At 36.1% G+C, this 18,601-nt stretch overlaps 2 protein-coding genes across 4 annotated transcripts; both read left to right on the plus strand.

Annotated features, from left to right (window-relative positions):
* Positions 1 to 1,128: 1,128 nt before the first annotated feature.
* LOC114820993 (uncharacterized) lies at positions 1,129 to 7,365 on the plus strand. Of its 3 annotated transcripts, none has more exons than XM_029092509.2 (15): positions 1,129 to 1,452; positions 2,028 to 2,457; positions 2,665 to 2,758; positions 3,338 to 3,524; positions 3,615 to 3,873; positions 4,234 to 4,449; positions 4,530 to 4,616; positions 4,702 to 4,836; positions 4,951 to 5,064; positions 5,202 to 5,449; positions 5,561 to 5,641; positions 5,809 to 6,040; positions 6,313 to 6,411; positions 6,507 to 6,692; positions 6,858 to 7,365. In XM_029092509.2, exons 2-15 carry the CDS (start codon positions 2,101 to 2,103, stop codon positions 6,954 to 6,956), a joined length of 2,394 nt encoding a protein of 797 aa, XP_028948342.2. In that variant the 5' UTR covers positions 1,129 to 1,452; positions 2,028 to 2,100; the 3' UTR covers positions 6,957 to 7,365. The 3 variants fall into 3 exon arrangements, with proteins under 3 accessions (XP_028948342.2, XP_070668090.1, XP_028948343.2); XM_029092510.2 differs by having other exon boundaries at positions 1,142 to 1,452; positions 2,020 to 2,457; XM_070811989.1 differs by lacking the exon at positions 4,702 to 4,836.
* Positions 7,366 to 9,061: 1,696 nt separating this feature from the next.
* LOC114821001 (chaperone protein dnaJ 10-like) lies at positions 9,062 to 14,053 on the plus strand. The gene is made up of 10 exons (XM_070812302.1): positions 9,062 to 9,373; positions 9,832 to 9,891; positions 10,213 to 10,295; positions 10,449 to 10,608; positions 10,928 to 11,057; positions 11,716 to 11,874; positions 12,183 to 12,361; positions 12,452 to 12,532; positions 12,622 to 12,780; positions 13,471 to 14,053. The coding sequence occupies exons 1-10, from the start codon at positions 9,287 to 9,289 to the stop codon at positions 13,588 to 13,590; spliced, it is 1,218 nt and encodes a 405-aa protein (XP_070668403.1). The 5' UTR covers positions 9,062 to 9,286; the 3' UTR covers positions 13,591 to 14,053.
* The last annotated feature ends 4,548 nt before the right edge of the window (positions 14,054 to 18,601 follow it).

Here is an 18,601-nt window from a genome sequence, read left to right on the forward strand (position 1 = left end):
TTAGATCAACTTTTCCAAAACAACTGTCTAGATATATCAAATATTAGGTTTAAATATCCCAGTTAATATTAAGAGATAATATCATGATTAAAATCACAATACTATTTCTCAATAATAACTAAAATTCATTTCAACCACTTTATCATCCAACGGTCTAATATCCACTTATTCAACATCCTCGATTGCTTGGGCCGATGATGTAATTTTGGGTCCAAATAAGCCGAAACCGTTCATATTATAAACCACTCTGTAAAGATTATCTATGCAAAAATTGAATTGAAACTAAGGTTATTAACTCAATCAAATGTAGCAAATAGATAAACGGCTCGTAATGTTTTTACCATTTTCGTTCATCTGTTCTTACAAAATTCTATGACTAAACGACCTTAATTGACACTTAGTTAATAACTCAACCATCTATAACACATCGTTTGATTTTTAAAAAAAATTGGTCTCCCTAACATTACCCTTTTCAAAATTACAATCTTTGCTTCTATATTATTGTCTTGACAATTATTATATCACATTAAATACCCTTTTTTAGTTATATAACATATTCACATCAATTTATATAAAAATCTACCAAATACTTAGACACTGTTTTTTTGTTAAAAACTTTAAACACTTATACAAAAAATGTTTACCAAACACTCAACAACTTTATTTTACAGTTGTTTATTCTAGCAACACAACAGAAACAATTTTTTTAAAAGCACAATAATACCAAACTAGTACATAGAGTGATTTATAATATGAACGGTTTTGATCATAAATGAGAATGTCTATGAATTTGAAACGAAAAATTTTGAGTAAGAGCACCTACTCATCTTTTGAATAGTCAAGTATACAAATTATTACAAAATTAAATAAAAGAAAATAGAGTTTTTTTCGATAAGAAATTATTAAAACAAAATAGAGTTGATTGTAATTTTGCTATTAATTATTATCAGGAAAAAAGAAACAAAATACAAAAGGAAAAAGACACAACACAGTGACAGAAATTATTAAAACAAAAGGAAAAAGAGTTCTTTTCGGAGAAAGACTCAAACGAGTACATTGACAGAATTACCCATGGAAAATCCACCGGTCTCCACCCCACAAAAATCAACTGAAAAGGGCAATCACAGTCAATTTAACAGAATCGTGCCAAATCTTGTTCTGTTTTTGTCTCAGCCAGAAACCTTGGGTGGCTTTTGTATTGCCGGACCCCTTGCTCTCGTCTGTGTGTCAACATATATATATATATATATATATATATATATATATTATATATTATATAATTCTGTCCAAATCTTATCAAAAAGTGGGGAATTTTGATTTTTATATTGTTGGTTTAGCTGGAAACCCAGAAGAGAAGAACGATTTCTCTCTCTCTCTCTCCCCCGTTGAATTATATATTTGAGTTCATCAGGTTCTGTTTTTGCATCATTTCCACTGTAGATCTGAGAAGAGGTCAGTCAATGCTCTCTGTGATTGCTCATTTGTTAGAACTCGTTTGAAATTAATCACTTTTTATAGTTTCTTGTAAACAAACAAAATAAATTAATGAAATAGTTTGATTGATTGGTGTGGAGCTCAAACGAATTCAGGACTAATATTGAGATTTACAGAAACCCATTAAAATTTTCTGTTGATGATTTGCTTACAAACTTATGGTAATGCTGGGTTTTGTTATTGCTATAATGCTATCAAGTCTATGGGTTTTTTACTGAATTTTTTTTCTTTCGGAAATATGCACAATAGAACTTTTTAAGAAAAAAAAAATATGACTTTTCCACTAAAGCAACACCAAAACGCCATTTGTCGCGTGTTTTGGTGCCGCTTTAATGGAGAAGTTCTATTTTTTATGGAAGATTTATAGAAGGTTTTATTTGTGCATATTTCTCTTGTTTGTTTATTTTTTTACACTTTTGTGGTGGAATTTGGAATGGTTGACTTGTTACTTTGCTGTGATTTGTTTAATGTTTTTGGTATCTACGGATTCTTATGTCTATAGATTCTTATTTGTATTTGTGTTAGTTTCTTAGGTGCTTATAAGGGGCTAGAAGGTCAAGAATATGGAGTTATAGTTGTGGGTTTGTCTCAGAAAAGCCTTTTAAGATGATGCTTCCCATTCAGAAGTGGAAATGCTCAGGGTCTCAGATAGCAACAGTTGCTTCTGTTGTGGCAATGGTCTCGATTGTACTGGTTTCGATGGTTCATCTGTTCTGGTTTCCGTTGGTTCCTTCTTTTGCTTACTTTAGTCAAGCTCAGAACTCTTGTCTTCCAATTAATGGATCAGTTGAAGCAATTACTGATCAGGCAAAGGGAAATTTAAAACCACCTATTGACTTAGATCGTCAGTTTCCGTCTGACTTGCACAAGGCAGTTGTTTTTCGTGGTGCACCATGGAAGGCTGAGATTGGCCGGTGGCTTGCTGGTTGTCATTCAATTTCTAATGAAGTCGACATTGTTGAGGTAATAAGAACAACTTCATATATGCATAATATTTCTGTTTTATCCTAAATGCGTGAAGATATCAGTGAGTAATGCCATGGGAGTGTTCTGGTAAATAGAAGGCAGAAGAGCGGGGTGGGTGAGTGTTGCACAAGTCATCCAATGAAACTAAATCGCCAAATTTTATTGGAAGAGCGTTTATCTGTTTATAACTACTTATATTGACAGATTATAGGTGGTAGTGGCTGCAAAAATGAATGCAGTGGTCAAGGCGTCTGTAATCATGAATTGGGACAATGTCGGTGCTTTCATGGATACACTGGTCAGTATAATTTCTTCTTCTTTCTTTCCTTCAACTTGATCAAATACAAAGTTGTCAGTAAGTAGTAGAAAACAGATGTAATAATTCTTAATGACAAATATTTCGCTAATCATTGCTTGCATGGTTTAATATCTATTCGGTGATATGTTGAGTAACACATGGTTTGCATGGTTTACTATCTATTCGGAACATTTAATTTATTTTTTTGGTAGAAGACATAAAAAGCTCTCTTTAATTTCTCCCCTCTCTCAGCTATTGAGGAGTTTCAGTAGGTTGCAGGTTCACCATTTCTGTTGTTTGGCTCTAATTGTTGCATCACTAGAAACAAAAAACCTTGTCATTGTATTACTTTCAAAGAGTTCTTAAATTCTCTTAGTTTCCCAGTTGCCTTCCTTATTCTAGTTGAGAATTTTGACTCCCCCCCTCCAAGATTTAAAAAAAAAAGAAAAAGAAGGAATAGTCAACAAAGATTTGGGTTTCTTTTTTCTAAACAGCCTGTTCTGTTGCGGTAAAACCAGAACTAGTATGCTCTTGTCAGATGAATCATTTATGTGATTATAACATCAACTAGTTCTTCAGGGGAAGGATGCTCTGAGAGACTGCAGCTGGAATGCAACTACCCAGCATTGCCAGATCGACCATACGGGCGATGGGTTGTCTCAATTTGCTCTGCGCATTGTGACACGACAAAAGCAATGTGCTTCTGTGGGGAAGGCACGAAATATCCAAATCGACCTGTGGCAGAGTCATGTGGCTTTCAAGTGAAGTAAGTTTATCAGATCCTAACTAGGCTTCTGTCCGTATAAATAAGTTACTAAACACTGTTTATGCCACAAATCTCTGACATCTGTTTCAGGTTACCTTCTGAACCTGGTGCACCTAAACTGACTGATTGGGCAAAAGCTGACTTGGATAATGTTTTCACAACTAATAGTAGCAAACCGGGATGGTGTAATGTGGACCCTGCTGAAGCATATGCTCATAAGGTGAAATTCAAAGAGGAATGTGATTGTAAATACGATGGTTTATGGGGACGGTTCTGTGAAGTGCCTGCAGTATGTACTTGTATTAATCAATGCTCTGGGCATGGGCATTGCCGTGGTGGATTTTGTCAGGTAACAATTGGTTTATTATGCATGAATGCTAAGTGTTGTTTGTTTGAGTGCCTTCTTGTTCTCATATACACGTAGTAGTGGACATTGAGGACCAACAATTTTAGGGTTAAGATGCTACCAGCGTATGAAACCAAATTATAGCCTATTGGCTTGATATACAAGAAGCGGGGACGGGTGTGTGGTTTTTGTGTTGTGCAGGCACTCAAACGAGAAACTAGTTGAAGTATTTTGCTGACACTAATTTTCAAAATTTTTGCACTTTTTCCTTTGCAAGTTCCCTTTAATTCATCGATAGATGTGGACTATCATAATATTTGCTCTTTGACAATATGTACTGCCTAAACTGAGTGTAGTTTCCAGTGTAACAGTGGCTGGTACGGAACTGATTGCAGCATTCCATCTGTTGCATCATCAGTTAGAGAGTGGCCTCAATGGCTTCGGCCTGCTCAGGTTGATATTCCTGATAGCTCGCATCTTCCAGGGAAATTTGACAACCTCAATGCTGTGGTGAAAAAGAAAAGGCCTCTTATATATGTTTATGACTTGCCCCCAGATTTCAACAGCCTACTTCTTGAGGTCACAATTTGCTTAAAACTGTGATTGTTTGATTCATCCTCAAAGCAAGGTTCTTATTTTTTCTCGATTTCCTGTTGCAGGGGCGTCACTTTAGGTTAGAGTGTGTAAACAGAATCTACGATGACCAAAATTCAACATTGTGGACAGATCAGCTGTATGGTGCACAGGTATTAATTGAACTGAAACTCATAGTCGACTTGTAAATTTGAAGCATGTTTAGGATTTTTCATCAGTCTTGTTGCTTGTTTGCAGATGGCACTTTATGAAAGTATCTTAGCTAGTCCGCATCGTACATTAAATGGTGATGAAGCAGATTTCTTCTTTGTTCCTGTTCTTGATTCATGCATTATAACTCGTGCTGATGATGGTCCTCATTTGACTATGAAGGTATGCTTTTTGTACTATTAATACATTTGTAAAATTGCAATTTCACGTCTGGGTTTGCCAAGTCAATGCTTTCGGATTTGGCTTTTGTTCTTATGTGCTTATTGAAACTTTTAGGAACACAAGGGCTTGAGGAGCTCTCTCACTCTGGAATATTATAGGAAGGCTTACGATCACATTGTTGAACAGTATCCCTTCTGGAACCGCTCATCTGGAAGAGACCATATTTGGGTATGATGTAACTGAGAGAATTACTTAAGGCCAGTGTGGAGAAAAATTGAACAGAATGAGATTTTTCTTCTTGTCGTAGTTTAGATCATTTTATGAAGAGTACATGCTGATGATGTCGTCTTCATATCTGAAGGCAGTTTTTTTCATGGGATGAAGGTGCATGCTATGCTCCCAAGGAGATATGGAACAGCACGATGTTGGTTCACTGGGGAAACACAAACTCGAAGCACAAGCATTCAACAACAGCTTATTGGGCTGACAACTGGAATGAGATTTCTTCTGAAAAAAGGGGTAACCATCCCTGCTTTGATCCTGATAAAGATCTCGTACTTCCTGCTTGGAAAAGTCCGGATGTCAACTCCTTAAGCTCAAAACTTTGGTCCAGGTGCATATCTGATGGAAAGCGTACTCATATTTCCATGATTTTTTTTTTCTTTGCACTCCCCAAAGTTAACCATGATAACTAATCAATGGCACTTCAATACTTTATTTTCAGATCTCGTGAGAGCCGGAAAACACTGTTCTACTTTAATGGAAATCTGGGACCAGCTTACCCAAATGGAAGACCAGAAGCTTCGTAAGTGAACGAAAGAGCTATTTATTTATCTAATTGTGGGGTGGTTGAATTTAATTTTTCTGTGGACAACCTGTCAACTGTCAAGAGTGTGCCTTGCCAATAGTTTCCGATACTATATTGCACAACTCACAGAAGATCTGATATAAAATTTTGGGGTATTTATGCAGCTATAGCATGGGTATCAGGCAGAAACTGGCAGAAGAATTTGGGTCAAGTCCTAGCAAGGAAGGGAAACTCGGAAAACAACATGCAGAAGATGTGATTGTTACACCACTACGAGCTGAAAACTATCACTTGGATTTAGCCAGTTCTATTTTTTGCGGGGTATTTCCTGGAGATGGTTGGAGTGGTCGTATGGAAGACAGTATTTTGCAAGGTTGCATTCCTGTTGTCATTCAGGTAGTTAATTTTCTATTCCTTTCTTGGCCCTTTTTTGAAGTCTTGGAACATTCAGTTAGTTTATCACTTACTTTAAAATGCTTGTAAGATAGTGATTGCTCGCATCTTCTCATGTTATGAGATGTGTAACACGCTTTTATTATTTATGTTCTCAAATTATTAAGGATTTTTATCTTTCCTGGTCATGTTTAGATGCTTTATTCCAAACCATGATAACCAAATGATGATAACATACATTCGGTCTTTCTTATATTTTGTTGCTTCATGTTTAGGATGGAATTTTCCTGCCATATGAAAATGTGCTCAACTATGAAAGTTTTGCTGTTCGGATAAGCGAAGATGAAATTCCAAATTTGATCAATATTCTTCGGGTAAATTATTACTTTTATGATTGATTCAAAGAAGCTTCTGACTGGAAGTTTGGAGGCATTAAGCTGACTGATTTTTGGACTCCTGAATTCTGCAGGCGTTTAATGAGACAGAAATAAAGTTCAGGCTGGCTAATGTGCAGAAAATTTGGCAGAGGTTTCTGTATCGTGATTCTATTATGCTCGAAGCTGAGAGGCAAAAAACAAGTTTTGGTCGTATGGCAGAGTGGGCAGCTCAATTCTCGCAACTAATTGAAGACGATGTCTTTGCAACTTTGGTACAGGTAAATATCCTCCTCTTCCATGTAGCAAGATGTTTAATACTCAAACCATCCTCCTCCAACATTTTCTGTTAGTTGATAAAAAATTTATGAAATTACTCGAGTTCTAAAATTAACACTAAAACGTTTCGAGAGGAATCGCTGACCGCCTGCTCTCATCTTAATCAGGTTTTGCATTACAAGTTGCATAATGACCCGTGGAGGCAACATGTTCATGTCAAAAAGGAGTTTGGGTTACCTCAAGAATGTTTGTTTAAAAGCAACTGAAGAAACATGCTTGCTTACTGCTAAACCGGTTTGAAGAGATGATAACTGCTGTATCTGAAGAGCTCGTCGGGTAAGAGGAAGCAAGCATGACGACAAATTGTGTCATTCAAACGAGAAGCTCATCATATGCAGCATCCAGTTCGATACAGAAAGCCAGGTTTCTGAAAGTTGTACACCAGTTTAAGCCAATTTTGTCCAAATGGAAGGACCTTAATTTTCTTCATATCTTATACGTATTTACTGTTCATTAAGTATTAGGCGGATTTTGTGGGGTCCACATGCATCTTCGCTGGGAAGTAGGATTCTCTTCCCTTCTATTATCATCCCCTTCCATCCCCTCCTCTCACATATTGTTTTTTGTCTTATTGTCTCTATAAAAAATTTAATATAAGATGTTGACGTGGCTAAACCATAATCGTTCAAATAGGAGGGGAGAGAATCCTCCTCCCTTGGGTAGAAGTTGTCCGCGCACGCACATGCTTCAGGACTGCTATTTCTGGTCCGAATAAGCGGAGACGAAAGTACAAACTAGTTTTATGTTTTCATATTATCTTACATACTAATTGGTATACATGTGAGATACAGGTGATAGCAGAAGACTTTGGTTCAAAATTCATCTTACATATGTTCAATTCTCTCATAATATAAGGTCATTAACATGATATACACAAGCTTCAACATAACCACAGAAAAGATTGTTTGTTACTTTGTGGCTTGACCTCGATCTCAAATGACATTTTTTTACGACGCTATTTTTGCGCCATTGTGCTTGAACAACGAAGCTTGTTGTGACATATATGACGTTTTATATGTCCTTAAAGAAGAACATTTAAAAAATAAAAAAATAGGGGCACAATAATTCTAAAAATAGGCTACTCACTAACCACTACAAAATTCTTTCATTAATAACGCATAAAGTACATCATATAATGTTTACTAGATGACGATTAATAATAACACCGTAGATGTGGGTGTCGTCGAAGATTCTCTTTTAAGGCTTTGAAAAAACGTCTTTGTTTGTGTTCTATGGCATTGAGAAAACATTATAAACCTACAAAACAAGGCCAGAGCCTTACATTTTTTATATAGGGTCGGCCCGGCAGGGCCCAAAAATTTAGAGCTTGGTAGGGCTTGTGTCCTCCTGACCTCTTGAAGCTGGGCCGGGCCTGCCCAATGTTCAGTATACCAAATACTTATCCTACTTGCTATTTATGTTTAGAGTAAATTGCAGTAATTGTCCATTAATTTTAACTCAATTAGAGAAATGATATCTCAATTAAAAATTCATTACCATTGATACCTCAACTCATCAAAACTTACAGCTATGGTCCCTTAACTAAAAATTCATTACTATTGGTCTTTTAATTTTAATCCAACTAGAGAAATGGTCCATCAACTTTAACTCAATTATAACAATGATCATTCCAACATAACTCATTTTGATAAAATTTTGACGAATTTGACAAAAAAGACTATATCTACACATTTTGAAGAATTGAGAGATCCCAATTGTAGCAATGGTCATTCAAACATAACTCATTTTGATAAAATTTTGACGAAGTTGACTAAAAAGACCATAGCTACACATTTAGATGAAGTTTTAGTTAAGAAATCATTGCTCCAATTTGTTTAAAATTGAAGAATCATTGCTACAATTTACTCTTATGTTTACAACATGTGGAAACTATTCTGCATCTTTTTTCTTCATTGCTCTTTTGCTGTGTATGGAGTATTATCACTCTTTTTTCGACCAATCAAAATTCATCCTACTAATTTGGTATGAGATCTTTTGAGAGGATTTTTTTTTTAACAAAAGATTTTATCTATATTAAGGGGGTGGAGATAGAGGAGGAGGAGTGAGTTAAGCTTCATAATAGGTTAGTAATAATATAGTTTAAATTCACTTTTATCGAAAATCTAACAACCTTTATAAGTAAAAATCGTTAGACTATAATACTAAATGACTTGTAACTTAAGTAGTAAGTTAATTACGTGGCGGGCTAAGAGTCAACGCCAAGTTGTCCAAGGTCTTTGTACGAATCAATTTAATTTTAAAAATTTTGGTCCTAACAAAGATTAATTAATTTAATAAATGACTTAGGAATAGGAGGTGGTAGTACTAAATAAATTAAATATTATGCGGCAATAGCGCGTCCCTGCGTGGGGACGTAGGAAAGGGAATCTTTTTATTTATTTCGATTATTATTTTCTCTTATCCTACTTTTCTTCTTCCTCCTCCTCTATTTTTCTTCTCTATTTTTATTATTTTATTATTATTTTTGGCTCCTCCCTCCAAACTGCGAAGCGAAGATTTTGACCGATCGGAAGAAATGGTCAAGGAAACGGAGTACTACGACGTCCTCGGCGTCAGCCCGTCCGCCACCGAGGCGGAGATCAAGAAAGCTTATTACATGAAGGTCAGTTAATTTTTAGCGGAAACTGAGAGAATTATTATTATTAATATTCGCTTTAATTTTGATTAGCGGTAATTAATCGGAAGTTTTGATTCGTAATCAGTTGCTTCTTCCTCAATCGATTAGGCAATAAGTATACTAGATCCAACCCATGTTGCTAACAACACTTAGCGATGTTAATTGTATCAGTTGCATGTGTTAGGGCCTGTTTGGAAGTGCTTTTAGATCATCAAAAGCGCTTCTGACAATGTTTGAAAGAAGCACCTGCTATGGGATTCTTTCAGGAAGCAAGCAGTTCAAGTGCTTTTCTAGGAAGCACTCGCATTTTTCTTAAATTTTATGATGTGGTTTTAATAGAAGCCCTTTCAGTCTGGGCAGAAGTGCTTTTCTAACAAGCATTTCCAACAAATGTAAATAAAATTGAGTATTTTGGTTTCTTTTGGATTTTGTGTGGATTGCAGGCAAGGCAGGTTCATCCAGATAAAAACCCAAATGATCCACTTGCAGCACAAAATTTTCAGGTAAGACTTGCTTTTGATTTTCATTTAAATTAATGCCCATCAAATTATAAATTATGGTCACTACAATGCATTTGTGACATGAGAAAGTTGCTATTTACTTTCACGAACTTGTATTTTAGAAACTACAAGTTCTCGATACTGGATTCACAACCCCTTTTCTCCCTTTATACCATCATTTCCGCAACATGTGTAATGATGGTCTACTGTGGGAAGGTTGTTTTGTGAAGAGGGTTGGACTTGAAATTGAATTAATAGTAACTTCTTTCGTTGATCTAGTGTAGGCTTACCAAGTATATTTACATTTTTTCACATTTGATTCAGGTTTTGGGAGAAGCTTACCAAGTGTTAAGCGACCCAAGCCAACGCCAAGCATATGATGCTAATGGAAAATCAGGGATTTCAACGTTAGTTTTGTTCTCTTATTTCATTAATATATGAATTTTAAGATCTAAAAGGTGGCTGACACAGTGACACCTTATGGGTTTCCTGTGCGTATCGCAATGTGTGTGTTTAGTTGTGTGCTTCTAACATTTTTCAAAATGTTCCTTTTATTTCAGCGACGCAATTATTGATCCTGCAGCGATCTTCGCCATGCTTTTTGGTAGTGAGCTTTTCGAGGAATATATTGGACAGCTAGCCATGGCATCAATGGCTTCCCTAGATATTTTCACAGAAGGCGAACAGTTTGATCCCAAAAAGTTGCAAGAGAAAATGCGGGTACAGTTTGTTTAATTTTTCTCACTGACCCAGTTTACCTGTAATTTTCTTTGATGGATGGGAACAACTTCGTTTGAAATTAAATTGGGAGCCATACATTTAATATATTGGTAATACGAAGTTAATTGTTTCTTTCGTTACCACGAATTTGGGTTTTGCCCCCGGATTCACCAATTGGATACCTGCATCTTCTACCTCGTCCTTTTAATCAGTTTGATTTTTGGACAAACAAACCTCTATCTTTTTTTGGAAAGAACAAGTCTTTATCATTAAAGAATGCTTAATGTGTGGCAAAATTGCCAATATCCCTTTACTGCAGGTTGTTCAAAAGGAAAGAGAAGAAAAGCTTGCAGAAACACTAAAAAATCGACTCAACCAATATGTGCAAGGCAACAAAGAGGAATTTGTTAGTCATGCTGAAGCTGAAGTTGCGAGGCTTTCCAATGCAGGTAATTCATTGCGTGTGGTGCTTTTGGTTGACAAGAATATAATATTTTCAAGTTTCAACTGTTTTTAAGTTGGCTCGTGTAAAATTAGATGAGGTTTTGGGACCATACAAGATGAGATCCTGAAAACACTATCCATGAAGCATTGCCATTTTAGGGTTTACATTGTTTTCTTCTTTCCGAGGATTTCAATATCGGTTTCGGTAGTTGAATTGCAGCGAAATATCAAAAGATATCGATATTGGCAGAAATATGGATGAAAAATTAAAATAATAGAAACTAGAAATAAAAACATACAAATTATCTTTGAAATTTCTTTAAAATCCAAAACTAACAAATAACGCTTCATTTAACATATAAATTTGTAACACGGTTAACTTATAATTACTTTGCTACTGCAACTTGCAAGTGGTGGAATCCCTGGTGGATAGGGCTTTCCTCTCCAACCCACTGCTTCTTGGGTTCAAACCCTCCCCCCTCCCCTGATTTTTGTGATATATTGGCTAAAATATTAGTTATATCGGTGATTTTAGTTCCTTGGTACTTTCTATAAATACATTGACATTTAGTTCAGATGTTTATTAATGCCCTATGGATCTGTTTCTATGATTATTATCTAATTTTCACTGTCATTTTCAATGATATTGTCTATTTTCAACAGCCTATGGTGTTGATATGTTGAATACGATTGGCTACATATATGCCAGACAATCAGCAAAGGAGCTAGGCAAGAAAGCAATATATTTGGGCGTGCCATTTGTTGCAGAGTGGTTTAGAAATAAAGGGCATTTCATTAAATCCCAAGTAACAGCAGCAACAGGTTAGCAGATCATTCTGGATTTGGTCATTGACAGTCGTGTCCTAAATCTTTGTTATCATGGTGACTAACTTTTGGCTCCAATAATTAATTGACCTATGGGCCTAACCAGGGTGTGGGGACTGATCTTTCCCAAACTAATAGAGTCCAATCCACTTCATCCGTATGTATTCAAATATTTGACAGGAAAAGAATATTCATGTGTTTACTGTGTTTTTTTGACATGTGTAAGGGATACATTCTCACAAATGCACACAAGTTTGCTGGCTAAGCTAATATTGCTTTGGTTAATGGACTTATATTTATTTCAGGTGCAATTGCTTTGCTCCAGCTGCAGGAAGACATGAAAAAGCAGCTAAGTGCAGAAGGAAATTACACAGAGGAAGAGCTCGAAGAATACATGCAATCTCACAAGAAGTTGATGATTGATTCCCTGTGGAAGCTTAATGTGGCTGATATCGAGGCCACTCTTTCTCGTGTTTGTCAGATGGTTGGTTGCTCCCCCACTGTTTTATTTGGTAGTTATCTAAAACATGAACGAAAATCTGGTCTCAATTGTAATTTTTCATTTGATCTTTAGGTTCTTCAAGACAGCAATGCCAAGAAAGAGGAACTCCGTGCGCGAGCAAAGGGGTTGAAAACTCTTGGCAGAATCTTCCAGGTATTGTTTTCTTAACCTATTTTTATGATTTTTTGTTGCTGTAATCTCCATTGTCTAATACATATGGAAGCTATGACATTTTATTGTAGAGGACCAAGTCAACCGGTGGGAATGAGGGTGAACCTGCACAAAATAGTAGAGTCCATAAACTGAATGGAAGTGAATCAAGCTATGATACCTCGTCTCCTATAACAACACCAAAGTCCTCAAATCTGGAAGAGCCATCTTACACAGCATTTGAGCCACAGGTATCTTCACGTTTGATAAACTCATTTTGTGTGTATATCCTTGTTCGGATTTCATCAAATAGCATTTCAAGACGGCCCAGAATGCATAGTTTTTGACACTTGGTATTTTCTAGTTTTGGGACATGACTGTTATGTACTTCTTAAACAGTCATTCCACATTTGCATCATTTTTATTGCGTTTTTCTAATTATAAATGATTCCTAACAAGGTATTACTTGCTGGAAACAAACAGTATCAACTCATTTGACACCATTGTGAGAGGTACAAAATGACAAAAATACAAAAAGAACAATTTGATTAAACTCAAGATTACAAGTACAACCGTAAGTTAAGCTCGTTGATGACAACAGAAAGTGAAATGACCTTAAATAGTGGTTAGGGTAATGGCTTTATTAAATTTCCAATGGGAATATTTTATTTTATTTTATTTTTTAACAACCAACGTAATTCTGTTACTACAATCACACATTTCAAATGATCAGAATAGAAAGGAAAGTTACTGTAAACATGTGAAACACACGAGTAAGAACCATAATAGAGACCAATACAGCTGAAACTAGATGTTTTACGTTTTTCCTGTTTTTGGGGGATGATGAGAGAGTTGATGAGTGGGGAGAAAGTAGAAAGTAGAAACCCTTGTACGTTTGTTGTATTATTAATGCTTTATCTTTTTTCTCTTTTTAATACTAGGTGTCGCAGAGCCCCTATGTGGAAGCCCCCCAAATTGCCGGTGAACAGTTGAACTATCACTTCCCAAGGCCAACTGCACCACCTGGTGCCCAGAGACATTCTTCCATTGGCAGGCATTGAGGGTGGAGATCGGGTATTCCTCTTGCTTTCCGTCTTGTAGTATAAAACTTGTGACATATCTTTTGTATCAATGTTGTGGCTGGTTTTGCGGGAAGAATGTGAGGTTATTGTTAGCTGGATGTGTATGCTTGAAAAGAGTTACAATTGTGCTTGAAAGGGCAACTCACCTCCAGCTGCGTAGGCCTCGCTTATTCTTATGGGGAAGACAGATTTATATACGTAGGGAGGAAGATAGATTGTTGTAGAAAATGGGATGCCGTTGTCACCAGTTAGCCGTTGTAGTTGTTATTTATTTGTGTAATTTTCTGGAGTGACGGATTAAGTTTCAAATGTTTAAATTTTAGGCGCATATGTTTTTGTCGATGTGGAGATTCATGTTGATTTGCCCAGATAACAAACAAATATCAAGACTCTAGTGTACATTTGTCCGTGGGAACATCTTATGTGATGGAGTATTTCTCTATCCTTCTATTGGTCATATTTCTTGTATTGAAAATTACACTCCATTTAAACTACTCACATGGATAGATAAAATGTAGTGGTTTTTTCAAATAAAAAAAAAAGAAAAAAGAAAAATATAATTCGGATTAATTCTGTTTGACACCAAAAATTAAAGGGAACTTTAACGAAAAGCACCTGGTACTGTTCATTTTAACGAAAAACCACATTTTTACACTAAAAAGTCAATCTTGGTACTATTCATTTTACCCTTTATTTTGTCCTTATCATTAAAACTCAAAGTTTTCAAGCTCTTTTCATTAGTTTTCCTAAAATTAAAACGGTTTGCTTTAGTTTGATTTTGACAAATACCACCATTATTGATCGGTCGGTTTGGTGGTGCGATTTGATTTAGGCGGTTTAGGCATCCAACACATCTATAAGAGCAACTCCAGTGTAGGAGCCCTTCCCAAGGCTATTCACTATTTAATCCACCTAATGAACAGTAACTGCCCTTAATGAACAGTGCATTCCCTGGCAATTGTTTTTTGCATCTTCATCCCTGCATTGAATAGCTCTAGCAATTGGCAATAAAATATTAGTATTTTTTTATTTATAAAATAATACATAACCCTAATAATTTTATTTGTAATTTCGGATAAGATTTTTAATCGTTCTCGTTGCGCCACGTGTCATTATCCGCAAAAACAATTATTGGTGATGGATTTCCGATAAGATTTTTAATTGTTGTGTCAAGGCACGTGTCATTATCTGAAAAGACAATTATTGGTGATGGATTTCTGATAAGATTTTTAACCAATCACGTCGTGCCACGTGTCACAATCCAATTACAATCTTTAAGGATAGATTTTCACCAGATTTTTAACGAATGACGGCATGCCACGTGGCATTATCTACAACCTAATCCTTTCTAAATCCTCCATATAATCCACAATCCATCCTCATAAATCTCACACCAATTTTCTCAAGATCTTTATCATTATTCATAGTTTCTGCTTCCTTTTTCGCCAAAATCCCTATCATTATTCATAGTTTTTGCTTCATTCTTCACCAAAAGCCCTATCATTATTCATAGTTTTTGCTTCCTTCTTACAATGTCTTCTTCTTCTTCTTCAAAGATGATATGGGAAATCGAGCAAGAAGAGGAAGAATTGTTTAACCAATCAAAAGGAATGTTCAATGTTGGGGATTGGGCCCAAAATGAGATGGAAGAGGATGACGAGCGTAGACGAAGAGATGACGAATCAAGAATGGCAGGAGCCTCACAATCCCGTCGAGTCGTCCAAGCTGTGGCTCATATCTGCAGGCCCAACCGTGCTGTAAACATTGATAGAAACAGGCAACGACGAGGTCAGGAGCTCTTGGACGATTATTTTGTCCGTAACAGTGCATTCCCTGATGCATACTTCCGACGTCGTTTTAGAATGGAACGACATTTGTTCAACAAAATCATGGGCGCTGTTTGCAACCATGATTCTTACTTTGTGCAAAAGCCGGATGCTTTTGGTGCTATGGGTCTTCTGCCTCAGCAAAAAATTATTGCTGCCTTGCGGATGCTTGCATATGGAGCAACTGCAGACCAAGTGGACGAGATAACGAGGATGGGAAAATCAACCATTCCTGAGTCCCTGTTGAGGTTTTGTTCGGCAATCGAATCTATCTACACTGCAAAGTACCTCCGGAAACCTACTCATATGGACTTGCAAAGGCTTCTAAAGAAAGGCGAGATGCGAGGTTTTCCAGGGATGATTGGAAGCATTGATTGTATGCACTGGACTTGGAAAAATTGTCTAAGTGCATGGCAAGGCGCTTATGGGGACAGAAAAGGATAAAAAAAGTATCATTTTGGAGGCGGTGGCATCTTTTGATACATGGATTTGGCACGTCTTTTTTGGGGTTCCGGGAGCTCAAAATGACCTCAACATCCTTGCCCAATCCCTAGTGTTCAACGATGTCCTGCAAGGAAAGGCACCAAAAGTCATGTATGAGGTCAATGGACGTATGTACGACGGGCCATACTACCTAGCTGATGAAATTTACCCAAGGTGGTCAACATTTGTCAAAACAGTGCCACGTCCGCGAAGTGCAAAGGAAAAACACTTTGCAAGATGTCAAGAGGGGTGCAGGAAGGATGTGGAGCGTTGTTTCGGTATCCTCCAAGCTCGCTGGGCGATCATCAGGGGTGCTGCCAGATTGTTTGATGTAGAGTTGCTTCGATCCATCATGATGACGTGCATCATTCTTCACAACATGATTGTGGAAAATGAGTACGATTATGAAGCCGTTGATGAATATGAGCCAGACACGATGAACAATTCAAGAACACGTATATATTGTGCTCATGACGCCACCGATGAGCCCGTGCAACATGAGCCATTAGAAAGGGATGGACGTTACAATGAAATGATCATTCAACGATATACTGCACTTCAAAGGTCATATATGCACAATGCCCGCCAACTTGACTTGATAGAGCACCAGTGGGAATTGAGGGGTGCTGAAGATACTTAAGTTCATTAGTGTTTGTTTTTATTTGGTGTGTTTATTTTATTTTATGTGGTGTGGTTTTTTAGTTCATTTAGTGAGTTGAAATGTAATTTTATTTGGTGTTTGTTTTTATTTGGTGTGTTTATTTTATTTTATGTGGTGTGTTTTTTTAGTTCATTTAGTGAGTTCAAATGTAATTTTATTTTATTTGGTGTTTGTTTTTATTTGGTGTGTTTTTTGGGTGTGTTGATGTTATTTTATTTGGTGTGTTTAAATGTGTTTTGAATAAAGTACTAAATTCAATAAATTGGAAACAACATAAAGTACTAAATTCAATAAATTACCAAATGAAATAAATATACTTTTAGTTTAAATAAAGTACTAAATTCAATAAATTGGAAACAACATAAAGTACTCTATTCAATGAATAAAAAATTACAACCCGAATTGATTGGAAAATTATGGGTTCGTGAATGGATGATAACCATCACATAAGCAATTTGTGGTGCTAGGATGATCTTCTCTTGTCGTGCTAGGATGATCTTCTCTTGTGGTGCTAGGACCATCTTCTCTTGCTCTCGCTTCTCTTACACGCCTCATTCGCACCACGTCCGCTTTCTCTTACTTCCAAAAATATTTAGAGTCTGGAGACTTCCCTTCTAAAGACTCCTTCATAATGTCACGATCTCGTTCAGCCATTCTTTCTTCTCTTCTATGTTCCCTTTCTTGCCGAAGTAGTTCTCTTTCTCTCTCATCAGCTTCAAATTTTTTCTCAAAAGCTGCTTTTGCATCCTCTCTAGCCTTATCAGCCTCAAATTTAGCCATTTCCAGGGCCAAATTCAATTCACCTTGGCGGGCAAGATCTTCCATATACTTTGCATAATCATTCTTGGAAGCATTACCTTTTCTCTTTAAAGCCTTCTTACCTTAAGGTCTAATTGGAAAACGGGTCGACCCCGACGCTTGTTCAACGGGGGGCATTTCAGGCACTTCTTCATAATCATCTTCATCATGATCATGCGAGGCATGCTCGGGTGTAGAGTGTAGAGGGGTGATGTTCATGAAAACTTCTGAACCGACATGCACAACTCTAAATTTAGGACAATCTTTGACAATATTCCAACATTCAAACGGGGTGAATGTTTTGTTTTTGCTTTTGGTTTTGGCACCATACCAAGCTTGTGCTTGAAGTTCCTACACAATGCGAGAGAATAAATAATTATAATGAGAATAGGTAACAAATAAATAATACAAACAAATAATTATAATGAAAGTATGTAACAAATAAATAATACAAACAAATAATTATAATGAAAGTAGGTAACAAATAAATAATACAACCAAATAATTATAATGAAAGTAGGTAACAAATAAATAATACAAACAAATAATTATAATGAAAGTAGCTAACAAATAATTATAATGAAAGTAGGTAACAAATAATACAAACAAATAAATATAATGAAAGTAGCTAACAAATAATTATAATGAAAGTAGGTAACAAACAAATAATACAAACAAATAAATATAATGAAAGTAGATAACAAAAAATACAAACAAATAAATAATATATTGTTACCTGATTCGCTAAATTTTCCCCACTTCGAAGATTACCACTAGCTTGTGCCAAGGCGTCTCTCCACGTACTAAACGATTGACTAAGTAATTTCTCAAGATAATTGGTATGAATAAGACTCCACATTTCTCGCAATTGCATCTCATTACCCGTAATCGAATCATGAGCAACTTGAACCCAACTAGTACACAACGCAACATCTTCAAGAAAGCGTCCAATTCGTACCTGGTTGAGTAGTCATTTTGTTGGAAAAAAATTGGATTGAAACTTTGAGAGAAAGATAGGAATGTGGTTGAAAGTAGTTGAGAAAATATGAAATTGTGGTGTAGGGTAGAAGATAATGAGAAGGTATTTATAGAAAAGTAAAATCAATTTTTTTTCATAATTTTTTTTTCGGATTTTTAAGAATTTTTTTACATTTTTTTTAAATTTTTATTCACCTAATTAATCTCTGCCATTGGATTTAAAAAAAATTAAATTCCAACACTC

The sequence above is a fragment of the Malus domestica genome, chromosome 14 (genome assembly GCF_042453785.1).
Source record: "Malus domestica chromosome 14, GDT2T_hap1".
Lineage (NCBI taxonomy): Eukaryota > Viridiplantae > Streptophyta > Magnoliopsida > Rosales > Rosaceae > Malus > Malus domestica.